General features: G+C 48.6%; 1 protein-coding gene across 1 annotated transcript in view; it reads left to right on the forward strand.

The window, feature by feature from the left end:
* The first annotated feature begins 1,789 nt into the window (after nucleotides 1-1,789).
* Nucleotides 1,790-12,851, forward strand: part of LOC143147565 (uncharacterized) — a 320,816-nt gene continuing 309,754 nt past the window's right edge. Inside the window, exons 1-2 of the mRNA XM_076312915.1 lie at nucleotides 1,790-1,891; nucleotides 1,952-2,465. Of these exons, the coding sequence (XP_076169030.1) occupies nucleotides 1,790-1,891; nucleotides 1,952-2,465 (616 nt within the window). The remainder of the gene's footprint in view (nucleotides 1,892-1,951; nucleotides 2,466-12,851) is intronic.

The following is a 12,851-nucleotide window of genomic DNA, read 5'->3' on the forward strand; positions in this document are numbered from 1 at the left end:
CATTTTGATTGCCTTTGAATTTCAATGTAACGCGGTCCAATGTTTGCGGTAAACTTGGCCGTAAAGTATAAGTAGAATTCGGTTTTTGCGGGAGCTCCGCGTTGATTCGGAAGTTTTGTTACTTATCTCGGTGTAAGTACAGCTTTTGCGTGAAATCTTAGACGATCATGGACAATTTTCTATTCGCCGTTTCCACCGATTCGCGAAGCTCGTAATTTACAAGTTTTGTCTCGAAACGCGTACGATTCTGTCTGGCAAAGCAACTCTGTAACCACCATTGTTCGAAATTTTCCAAACATCGTTTCCATCGATACAACTTTCATCTCGAAACGCTTATGGTTCATTTCCAAAGCAATTCCATAGCCATGATCGCTCCAAATTTTTTAAATACCATTTCCATCGATGGACAGGGCTAATTAATTAGTAACTTTTATCTCGAAACGCTTACGTCTTAATTTCCAAAGCAACTCTATAGCCACCATCGTTCCAAATTTTCTAAATACCATTTCCATTGATGGGTAGAGTTCACTGATTAGTTACTTTCATCTCGAAACGCTTACAGTTTAATTTCCAAAGTATCTCCATAGTGACCATCGTTCCAAATTTTCCAAACACCATTTCCATCGATGGGCAGAGCTCATTGATTACCAACGTTCATCTCGAAAAGCTTACAGTATTTTCTCAAACAACTCTGTAGCCACCATCGTTTCAAATTTTATAAACACTATTTCCAACGGTGGACAGAGCTAATTAATTAGCAACTTTCATCTCGAAACGCTTACAGTTTAATTTCCAAAGTATCTCCATAGTGACCATCGTTTCAAATTTTCCAAACATCGTTCCCATCGGTGGATAGAGCTCATTGATTAGTAACTTTCATCTTGAAACGCTTACAATTTAATTTCTAAAGCATCTCCATAGTGACCATCGTTCCAAATTTTCTAAACATCGTTTCTACCGATGGACAGAACTCATTGATTAGTAACTTTCATCTTCAAACGCTTACAATTTAATTTCCAAAGTATCTCCACGACGACCATCGTTCCAAATTCTCCAAACACCGTTTCCACCGACGACCAGAGCTCATTGATCACCAACGTTCGTCTCGAAAAGCTTACAATACTTCCCGAAGCAACTCCCCCATCGTTGCAAACAATCGAAACACGATTTCCACCGATCCTTGTAAAGATCTCGCGCCTACCTTAGACGAATCGTAGCAAGTTCGTTCGTTCGATTCCGCGTCGGTTCCCTCGCGCGACGAAAAGGGGATCCTGGAGATCGAAGCTCGACCGGAAGCGAGGTTTCCACGGGACGATCGCGTCGTGAAACCGGCTCGCGAAATAAATCGTCGATGGATACGTCCCTGGGGCCCCCGCGAGGCTCGCGCGGAGGCGGTGCGCGGGGGTTACGCGTCCGTCGGGCAGGGTTGCGGCGGTGGCTGTCGGCGTATCGTGGGAGAGGGGTGGGGTGGGGGGGTAGGAGGGGGAGTCGGTGTCGGCGGTGTCGGTAGCGATGTCGGGTTCGGGGCTGGGGGCGCGCGGAGGGGTGGAGGATCGGCTCGGTGAACGCAGGGGAGGGGAGAGGCGCGGGTTCGGGACGTTCGAGGGAACGGCGTGCGGGAGCGAGGGAGGGGCGGCGGTGGCAGGGGTGTAGCTACTTACCATACTCCCAGTATACCAAAGTCCCGCGGCCGACTCGCTCCGCGGTAGATAGCAGTCGCTAGCACACCACGCTTCTCACCGGCGCTCGTTGAAACGGAGAGAGCGGGCCGGGTGTCCCTCTCGCGAAAATGGGAGGAAAAATTCTGAGCGCGGCGCGCCTCCTCTTCCCCCCGGGGGGAGGGAGGACCGACCACCGCACCCGAGACTACGGGAGAAAAAATAAACGATCCGTAAGATAGAGAGAGAGAGAGAGAGGGAGAGAGTAAGAGAGAGAGAGAGAAAGAGAGGAGAGTCCCAACGTCGTCGCGGCGTCGTTTCGCGTCGATCTCCGAGCGGCCCGATCGAAGCGGGAGACCCGAGGGAGAGACGAGGGAGAGACGAGGGAGGAGACCGCGAACGGGACGCACGAGGATCGAGCGGACCGCGAGTGCCGGCCCGACGACGACCACGAACGCGCGCCGCCGACGAGGAGTAACCACGACGCCGAGACGCCGCCGCGGTGGTTCCGCGTTTCGCGCGGTTCCGGTCACGTCGGTCACGTGGTCGCCGATCTCGCCGATCCTACCTCACCCCGCGACCACCCGCGCCCGACCATCTCGCCACCCGAGAGAGCTTTCCCGCCAGGGGGAGGGAGTGTCAACCGGGAACGGGTGGGGGCGGTACCGACGAAGAGGGGAGAGAGAGACGGAAGCCTCGAAGAGCACCGACCGACGAGGAACAGCGGAACGAAGGAGGGAAAGAAGAGGAGGCGGATGCACCACGGTGAAAAGGATGTTGCGCCGCGTCGAGCACGATCCACGTGGGGTAAGTGGACGTCTAGAAACAACCAGTCGTTATTTTTCGCCTTTTTTCTTTTTCTTTCTTTCTTTCTTTCTTTCTCTCTTTTTTTTCTTTTTCGTCTTTCCCACGACCGAGCAGCTTCTACCGGTGGAATTTACCGTCGCGACGCGCTTTCGAATTCCCGGGAGTAGAGGTAACCGCGGATCGACCGTCTTCGAAGTAACGTGGCGTCGACTTTGGACGCAGTTGCGCGCGAAACACTCCGATGGACGCGGTAGAATGCGCTCGTGATCGACGATCGAGCGACGGTTTCGTAAACCGCGACCGTTCACAGAGCCAAAGAGTTCTCCCCTCGAAACGAGGCCAACTCGGTCGTTCTCTCGCGAATCGGTAACAAAACGGACCGCAAAGGGTATCGTAGATCAAGCGTCGGGAAACGCGCAATATGCGCGCCAACAGGAGGATTCTTCTCGAATCACCGGTTGGCAGCGTATCCGGCGCGAGGTTCCACGAACGAGAGTTAAATCGCGGAGTTGGCACGCGGGCTAATTGGTCGTATCTCGCGTCGCTCGGTGTGCTTTATCGCGCGGTCCGTACCAGAGGGCAGGAAAGAATTCGCCCGATCGGCCGTTCCAACGGGCCATTTAACGTCCACGCGTTCGTCGGTGGTGCCACGTGGCACACGGGCCACGTGCGCTTACCTCCGAGTCTCGCGGTTTTCCGTCGACACCTCCCGCGGAAACTCGCGGAGTTTCGAGACTCACGTTTCGTTCTGTCGCGCGTCGAGAGAAACGATTCCGGATCGTTACCGAAGTCGCGATCGTTTCTCGATCGATCGTCGACCGATCACCGGTGAAAGAGTTCTCGATCGATCGTCGACCGATCACCGGTGAAAGAGTTCTCGATCGGTCTCGAAGACACGGAGGCCACTTTTTTTTTCGATCGATCGAGAAACCCTCGCGCACGTGCGCGATTTTAACGCAAAAACCGATCGACGACACCCATGGCGACACCGTAGGGTGGGCAGGGTATAACTTTATCCTCGCTTAATCGCCTTTTCGATAGGTACGAGCCGATCCCTTTGTTCGGACAATACCTCCACCCTGTCCCCGCTAATGTATGCGGCGTGCCCCGCTCCCCTCGCCTCCTGTTTCTCGCGCGATGACTCCGGGGTCTCCTAACTCCGGCGTAGTCCGCGTTACTCCGCACGAAAGCCAACCGAGGCGAGGGAGACCTCGTACTCGTCCGCCTTTATTGAATTTTGGGACCGTTCCAGTTGGAACGGAGAGAGAGAGAGAGAGAGAGAGAGAGAGAGACGAAGGGACAGGCGCATGGAGCGAGGAGAGGACGAGAGAAAAAGGGCTTCGGATGGGTGGAGTGCTAGCCAGAATTAATTCTCATCCCGGTGCATTGCTTTTTACGATATAACTGCGGTTTGTTAGTCGTTATTCACGGGCCGAATTGAATTTCCTCTTCGCCCGCGGGGTGAGAAATAGCGCAGTTTCTTTTTTCCTCGCGTGCTCCGTGCTCGGTGAGTCTACGCTCCCGGAAAGAGTCGCGAAATTTTAGGGTAGCTTCCCTCGGTCCAGGGCCAGGTTCCTTAACCTATGCGAGAACTGCTCGACGCGTTCTCGCGGTCGTCCGAGAAGAGAGACGAGTCTTGGAAAGTAATTGGGATTATTATAATATTATAGTTCTTCGCGAAAGGCTGATAATTTTTTATATCACAGTGTCTACAACTAGGAACTAGGTCTTCGAACATCAGTTCGAACGACAGTTTTGTAAATTGATCGACGACTTCTGACTTTTCAAATACGGACGAACTGTCGATATCTCCGATGACCGTACGACGAGACTTTTACGAGTAAAGATTTTCGAACTTTTCTACCGGAAACTCCATCGTCGATGCGATCGTTCGATCTGTTTACCACGTCGCTAAATTCGTCCTTCGAATACGAAAATTCACCGCGTTCGTTTGGACTTTCGAAAGGTCGGTATCTCTGCTCGTCGAAGCTCATGGAGACAACCTAAATACGTTTCAACGGAACGTTTTAACGTGCTCGACGTACAAAGCGTTTCCAGAAATAATTCAACCGTCCCGATCTACAAAAGAAGTTTCGCGAACGGAAGATGAGATACTCGTGGACAAACTGGCCGGTATCGCAGAGTCTACGTAGCGGATTCTTACATATTTCCCTCGACGACGAAATCGAAGTACACCGTGGGCCGAAATTTGTGTTACAAACGTGGTCGAGGGGATTCTACGGTTCGAAACAGGATGAAAATAAAAGAAAAAATTACAAAATTCCACCGGAGACGTTATTTTCGATCTGACACGTGAGCGCGAAACGACACGGATTTGCAACGTTACGGATTTCGCTGCGGATTGTGATTGTTTTTCTACAGGATGCACTGTCGATAATCTCATGCGTTCTTAAAGCGCATTGATGACACTCTAGAGTCAGTAATCGATCGGTAAATTTTCTCGAAAAGGTAAACCTCGATGCAATATTGTTGCAATTTTCTCAAGCTACGAACCCTACCTATTCTATGTGTACCAAGAAGTTTGTACATACACAATTATATACCCACATGCTATATTTCATTCGTCTTCGCATTTTCCTCGAAAACAAAGTCTACGCTTTAAATTTCTTCTTCTCTGCATTCTCGTCTAATTTCCGCGCATAAAATCTCCTCAACTTCGTCTCCGCCGCAAACTTCATCCCACACGGTGCAAACGTACACAATTAGATATACCCATAGGCTACATTTGTTTTGAAACTTTGTTTTTTATCTTCGAGGAAGAAATCATTCCTCGAAAACAAAGTCTCGGCTTCAAATTTCTCTTACTCTACATTCTCGTCTAATTTCCGCGTATAAAATCTCCTCAACTTCGTCTCAACCGCAAACTGCATCCCACACGGCGCAAACGTACGCAATTAGATACCAATACGCTACATTTGTCTTCCAACATTTCTTTCTTTCTTCACAGGGGAAATCTTTCCTCTCGAAACTTTCTCGTTCGACACCTCCGCCTTAAGTACAACCACGAGAATTCCCAAAGCTCGATTTCTTTCATGAAATTTCGGGCCCGTGTAGGTACACACGGCCCGTATCGCGCAACGCGTCGCATGGTCCATCGCCGGCGGGCGTCGCGGCGTCGTCCCGTTTCTAATCGACTCGTTCGCGGTCCGCGTCGAGACAGGTCGCGCGCGCGGCCCAATACATCCAGGAGCGCATTATCTCCCGGGGAGATTAAAGCAGGCGTGACCGCGTTACACAATGCCGCAAAACACGACGCAACCGCGGCGAGAGAAACCGGAGGGTCCGGGAGCGGTCGACGAGAAGGAGCCAGGAGCAGCCGCGAAAGAACCGAGAGCGGTAGAGGGGGTGGAGGTGGTGGTGGAGGTGGAGGAGGACGGAGAAAGAGAAGGCCCGAGGACAGCCGGGTTGACAGGACACAATATTGCAATAACTTCAATTACGCCGACACGACGGATCGCCGTGGGGTGAGTCGACGGATACCCCCACCCCCGGCCCCGTCTCTCCTCTCTACCCCCTCCTTCTTCTATCCTCGCGGTTCGTTCCATCCATTTGTACGGTCGAGGGACGCGCGCGGAACGGTTCGCGGTCGAATTGGCTGTCGGATACGAAACGAGGGCTACCTTTAAACAAGTGCTTCTTAATAAACCATTGACGCGCGAAACCACCCTCGAAAATTTGCCCCTTGGCGGTGGGACGTAGGAGGACGCGTCCCCGCGGCCCTTCTAGACTCGTCGGGGGACGACGCGACGCGTCTCCGTTCTCCGTTACTTCGTTAAACTCGAAAAGCCGGCCGGTTCTTCCAGGCGAGCCACCCCTCGCCCCTTCGCCTCCTCGTCCTGCCGCCCCGTCGGTCGGCGAACGTAACGAAGCGTTACGCCGTTTTTATTTCGCTGGGAAAAATTTGGACGCGAGCCAGACCGCGAATAAACTTCGCGCCTTGTTCCGTGGGCTTCGCGCGACGCCTACTTTCCCGCGGCGTCCTACGAAACCGTGAAATACGCTTCCCGTCGCTCCGTACGCGCGTTAACGCCGAGGAATTATTTTCGCCCTCCGGTGCCAAACAGAAGTCGACCACTTACCGCCCGGAGAACACACGATTCGCAAGACGACGAGCACGCGGGATAATTAACATTTCCTTTCGTGGGGTTTCTTCGGTTTCGCTCCACGTTATTGGGAAGATTTCGATCGTTAGGGTCGGGGGATTCGTCTATGCGGGAAATTAAAATTTCCTTTCGTGCGTCTGACAATTTTTCTCACCGGTGTTACTGAGAAGATTTCGAACCGTGAATCGCGCGAGAAATTAACAGTTATTTTCCAGGGTTTGTACGTTTTTGTTATCGAGAAGATTTGGAATCGTCCAGGGCGAGAGACGCCTATGCAGGGAACACAAATTTTTTTTTCCAGTGTCTGCTAATTTTTCTCACCGGTGTTACTGAGAAGATTTCGAACCGTGAATCGTGCAAGAAATTAGCAGTTATTTTCCAGGGTTTGTACGTTTTTGTTATCGAGAAGATTTGGAATCGTTCAAGACGAGAGACGCCTATGCAGGGAACACAAATTTTTTTTCCAGTGTCTACTAATTTTTTTCCTCGTCGTTATCGAGAAGATTTCGAACCATGAATCGACGCCTATGCGGGGAATTAAAATTTCTTCTCCAGGGTGTGTATATTTTTCTTATCGGGAAGATTGCGAATCGTCCGCGTCGAGAGACGCCTATGCAAGAAACAAGAATTTGTTTTCCAGTGTCTGCTAATTTTTCTCCTCGTTATTACTGAAAAGATTTCGAACCGTGAATCGCGCGAGAAATTAGCATTTATTTTCCACGGTTTGTACATCTTTGTTATCGAGAAGATTTGGAATCGTCCAGGGCGAGAGACGCCTATGTAAGGAACACAAATTTTTTTCCAGTGTCTACTAATTTTTCTCCTCGTCGTTATCGAGAAGATTTCGAACCATGAATCCACGCTTATACAGGAAATTAAAATTTCTTCTCCAGGGTTTGTACATTTTTGTTATCGAGAAGATTTCGAATCGTCCGCGTAAAGAGACGCCAATGCGAGAAATTAAGATCACTCTTCAACTTCGAGGATTCGTCGATCTCCGCTCCACTCAGTCATCGAGAAGATATTTCGAACGCGAGTTATCGGTCCCTTTGCGAGACGTTCGCCCAGAATTTATGGAATTAAAATTTCTTTTTAACTTCAAGAGCTTCTCGATCGTTGCCTCGTATTACTATCGAGAAGATATCGAAAGCGAATGTCGGTTCGCGCGGAGAAATAGAAATTCCACTCTCGACTTGGCGTGTTTCTCAATTTTCGCCGCGCGTGTTATCGATAACGTATCGAATCGTTCGCGCGGCGAGAGACGCCCGCGCGCGCTTCTTAAACAACGCGAGATTTGCATAAAGGTAGGTCGTTCTCGCGGATGGAGGGTCGTGGCAAGAACAAAGCGAATTTGTCGCGGTCGGTGACAGCGACGCGAAGCGGACGATGACTTATCGACCGCTCGGGAACGAGTTCGAACCGTAGAAAAATTGCGCGGAGCCGTTTGCCCCGCGGGCTAAGGGTGTTTCACAGGGGTGGTCCGAGCACCCCTCCACGGTTCGCGTACCCACTCGAAATTTCGCTCGGCTGGCGCTTCTTTTTTTCCAACATTTATTTGACAGCTGTCGTCCGCAGCGCGCGCGCGCTCACTCGCTCACTCGCTCGCTCGCTCGCGTCTTAGCGAGCCACGAACGACACCCTTCGACGAGGGTAGCTCGTGACGTATCTCGAGTCGCGGATCGTACGTCACTTGCTCATCGTCGATGCTTCGCGACGATTACTTCTCGAATTTTGCCCGTTTGCCGCTCGTGTATAAAATTCTTGTTGATGGAGTATGGAATAATTGAACAATTGGACACAAAACGCTTGGTGAATTTACTTATCTGCTATTGCACGTGCAAAACTGTTAAAACTGTTCTCTTTTAAAAGGGTTGCGGACTGCAAACTGGTTCAACGCAGTGGCACAAATGATATACTAGGTAGTTCGACAAGTGTCGTTTCTTCCATTGTAAAAAAATACTATGACATTTAAACTTTGAATCGACAGATCTACATAAAACATCACACATATACATCAAACAGTAGTCCCCTTGTTTAGAAAAATAAAACAACAAACTTAATAGCTCCATTTCTTATCGCACGACGAAACTTATCGAGCAATTTATTATATAAAAAAAAGGGCAACATCGTTCGAGTATTCTCAAATACCAATAGAAGCTGCGATTATCATACTTTAACGAAACAGGTGTGTCGAACTTGTGCAGAGTTGGTGCCACTTAGGAATAACGATACATTAATATTTTGATATTAGTCCGGGAAACACATTCCTCTTTCCCCGTACAAAAATTATCCCGTATTAATTTTTCATAAAAATACGTCGTAAGTATATATTGGGTGGCTCGGAAAGTGATTTCGTTTTTTTTTGGTGGAAACGAAACACGATTTTTTTAGAGTGTGTAAACATTTTATTAAATTATACATTCTACATTTTGGAAAACAAGATTACTTTCCAAACAACCCAAAGTCATTTTGTTTTCTTTCGGTGAAAATGAGACGATTTTTTTAGCGTCTAAACATTTTATTAAATTATACATTCTACATTTTGGAAAACAAGATTACTTTCCGAACAACCCAAAGTCATTTTGTTTTCTTTCGGTGAAAATGAGACGATTTTTTTAGCGTCTAAACATTTTATTAAATTATACATTCTACATTTTGGAAAACAAGATTACTTTCCGAACAACTCAAAGTCATTTCGTTTTCTTCGGTGAAAATGAGACGATTTTTTTAAAGTGTACAAATATTTTATTAAATTATACATTCTCCATTTTGAAAAACGAAATTACTTTCCGAACAACCCAATAGTATAAGTGGACTCATACTTGGAAGTATATTTGGACTCGCGACGTAATATTTGGAATACAGAACTCCCACGAATACGGAACTTGAAATCACCCATCCGATTCATAGCCCACGTCTCCGTGTAACGTTTCACCAAAAGTATAAAACCAGATCTATAATCGTACCGCGGATCAGCTCGAAAAAAAATACGCGACTCGACCACGATGTCCATCTTGACGATGACCGTACGCGTCTATATCTCCAATTGTTCCCCTCGCACCAAAAATATCGTTCTCTGGATGCTCCGTATTCGTTAAGAAATGATTGTTAGAGGTTCGCGTGACCGTTTCCCTGCCGCTAAATCGGAAACGAAATGAGCGTACGCGTCGCGGGGTATTTGCCATTCCGTCGAGTCCGTAGTCTTCGTGCGGTGAACGATTTCATGCCGGTCGAGTCGCGGCTCGGCTTGTTCCCCGCTACGTGAGTTTCGCCACGGTTGTACGCGCGTCAATCGTCGCGGCGCGATAAAGCGGGAAAGCGGCGGCTCGCGGAAGCGCGATTTGTAGAAAATTCGCGGACCGTTCAGCTGTCACGTAAAGGTATCGCGGCCGAGACCGGCGGCGTTCTTTCTCCCGGTTGGTTGTCACGCGAGCGAAACGAATTCAACGACATCGTCCCGGCTCTCCTACGGTTAATTGTTCACCGCGAGCTCTCCGGGTGCGTGGGCGCGGCATTTCGCTTTCTCCGTGCCGGTTAATAGCCCCGTATCTCGGCTGGTTGCATCGGGGCACGCGAAAAACCCTCGCGCGAAATTGTCCCGCGGCACGACACTTTTCCACTTTCGTTATCCCTCGGCATCTTAACTCTTGATATCTTAATCCCCGTTAAGGGACCGATTAATCCGTCGCCTCTGTGCTCACGCTCGACGAGTTTTCTCACGGCCGCGCGAGATCGTTCCGATTCCACCGCCTCGACTCGCCTCGTCTCGCTCGGTGTGTCTCGAACGTCCCGGGAATTCGCCTTCGCTCGATTTTTCACCCGGAAACGAATTCTACGGGCTCGTTGGGCTCCCGTACAGCCCCAGGCGACGATACTTGCGCGCAAAAATTAATACTCACCGAGAAACCGAACTAGACGCGATTTATCGCTACCGGGCGTTTCGTACGAACTCTACGCATTTTTACCAGTGGAATGTATTTAAATATCGCAATTAGGGAATTTCTTCGGTTGGATACCGTTCTACGGGTTGGATCATTTTGTTGGGTTTTTGGAATTCTTTCTTGGAAAAAGACTGACCTGGAGACTAAGCAATTGTTCGTTTATTTTTTTTTTATTTCTTTGGGAGTTTTCAAGAGTTGTTCTGTCGAGTTCTGCATCGACTCGAATGGGTGATGGTAAAAGGTGCTATGGGTGATAGTTTAAAGGTGCAACATCCGGAGAATAGGCACAGGGTGAGAAAGGATTTCACATTCAAGCTTTGTTATTTTGGCTGTGAGTTTAGTGGGATTTATTTTAGCGCTGTGGGACGAGGTTTGATCGCGTTTACGCTGCTAAGGGACGTTTACTTTATTGAGTCGTCCAGGTTGGTTGGTCGTTGATGTAATCGATGCGTTTGGTTATGGAAAAATGACCAATTTACGCGAGACGGGAGAAAATCGACAAAGAACAAAAGTGCGGCTCGGTTTTGATGAAAGTGATTTTTATCATCTCATTGATTAAAAGATCACAAATAGAAATTCTTCTTCTTCTTTTAGTATCTACACCGACATTTGTCCGAGCCGTAGTGTAAAAAGTTGAAATATTCGATAATTTGTCGGTGTGCTTGTTACTTTCTATACTTAAGGAATTAGTTTCTATATTTAAGTTTCTTTAATATACGTTACTTTCTATTCTGTGTTTCTATTGTACGGTAGTTTTTATACTCGTTTTAAGTTCTCGATATAGTACCAGAAAGCTCGGCTCGAAATAACTACATCTCTCATAATTCTTAAATTATCAAGGTTAGGCACTTTCAATTTATTTCAAAGAATCTCGCTCTATTAATTTAGGTATCGATCCCATCTATTGGCATCTATTCTTAACACTTACAAAAAATATCAAATGTTACCTATTTTACTTAAAAAAATCTCACCCGTATCAATTTACGCGCCAATAGTATCTCTTCAAATACTATATTCTAAAAAAGATCTACTCTAAACACTCAGAAAGAACATTCGACATTATCAGTAGATAATTTACCTCCACGAGTCTCACACTTATTAATTTACCCATCGATATCATACCTTCGAACACTACGTCCAATATTACCCATTTTACTTAAAAAAATGACACTTGTACCAATTTACGCGCCAATACAATCCCTTCGAACATTCCATCCCAAAGAAGATCTACTCAAAACACCCAAACAGAACGTTCGACATTATCTACTATTCTACCTCCACGAGTCTCGCACGTATTAATTTACCCTTCAAACATTCCATCCCAAAGATCTACTCAAAACACCCAAACAGAACATTCGACATTATCTACTATTCTACCTCCACGAGTCTCACACGTATTAATTTACCCTTCAAACAACCCATCCCAAAGATCTACTCAAAACACCCAAACAGAACGTTCGACGCTATCTACTCAATTTCCCCTCCACGAGTCTCGCGCATAATAAATTAATTCACGCATCGATCCCATATCTCTTCGAACTCTACATCCGAAGATCCGTTGGAAACATCCATGGATACCCGTGCCCGTGTAAAGTGCACCGCTCACGTTCGAAGATCCGAGGCGTCGAAGAAACTTTGATTCCGTCTCGGCCGGAATCACCGTTATCCTCGCGGTAAACTCGATTTCGGTGCCGGAGAAACCGCGGCTGTGGATTCCGGACGGCGAAGGCCGTGTTCTTTTCCCTCGGCGGCTGCGAAAAAAAGAGGAAACAGCCGGCGTCGGATATACGACTGCGCCGGGAATACCGTGGCGGCGGTAGCAGTGGCGGCGGCGGCGGCGGTGGCGGTGGCGGTGGCGGTGGCGGCGTCCAGAGCCTGAGAACTTCGTCAATTAGAGGGAACAATTAGTCGACGTAGCCGCGATCGAACGCGCGACGCAGCCAGCTACCGCTCGAGCGATAGGTAATAAGCGATCGTCGACTCCCGCTTATCTCTCCTCTCGTTTCGCGTGCAGCCGGTCCGTTTAATCGCGGGGAGGACGCGGGCCGCGTGTTCACCGCCTCGCGTGACGTTGCGCAAGATTTTTTCGCTCGTCCCGGCCCGCTCGTAGATATCCCCGCAGCTCGCAGAAATAATAACTCGTCCGGCTGGGTAACGACCGGTGACGAAATCGAACCGCATGGCTAGGAACCTCGTCGATCTCGCCGCGGCGCAATTAACGCTTTACGCTCGGATTTTTCATTCCACGGGAATCGACCAGCGCTTACCGTAAGGGAGACGAGTCTCCTTTTCGACGTATTCGACGAGCCGGAGAAGAGCAT

The sequence above is a fragment of the Ptiloglossa arizonensis genome, chromosome 1, assembly GCF_051014685.1.
Source record: "Ptiloglossa arizonensis isolate GNS036 chromosome 1, iyPtiAriz1_principal, whole genome shotgun sequence".
NCBI classification, from domain to species: domain Eukaryota; kingdom Metazoa; phylum Arthropoda; class Insecta; order Hymenoptera; family Colletidae; genus Ptiloglossa; species Ptiloglossa arizonensis.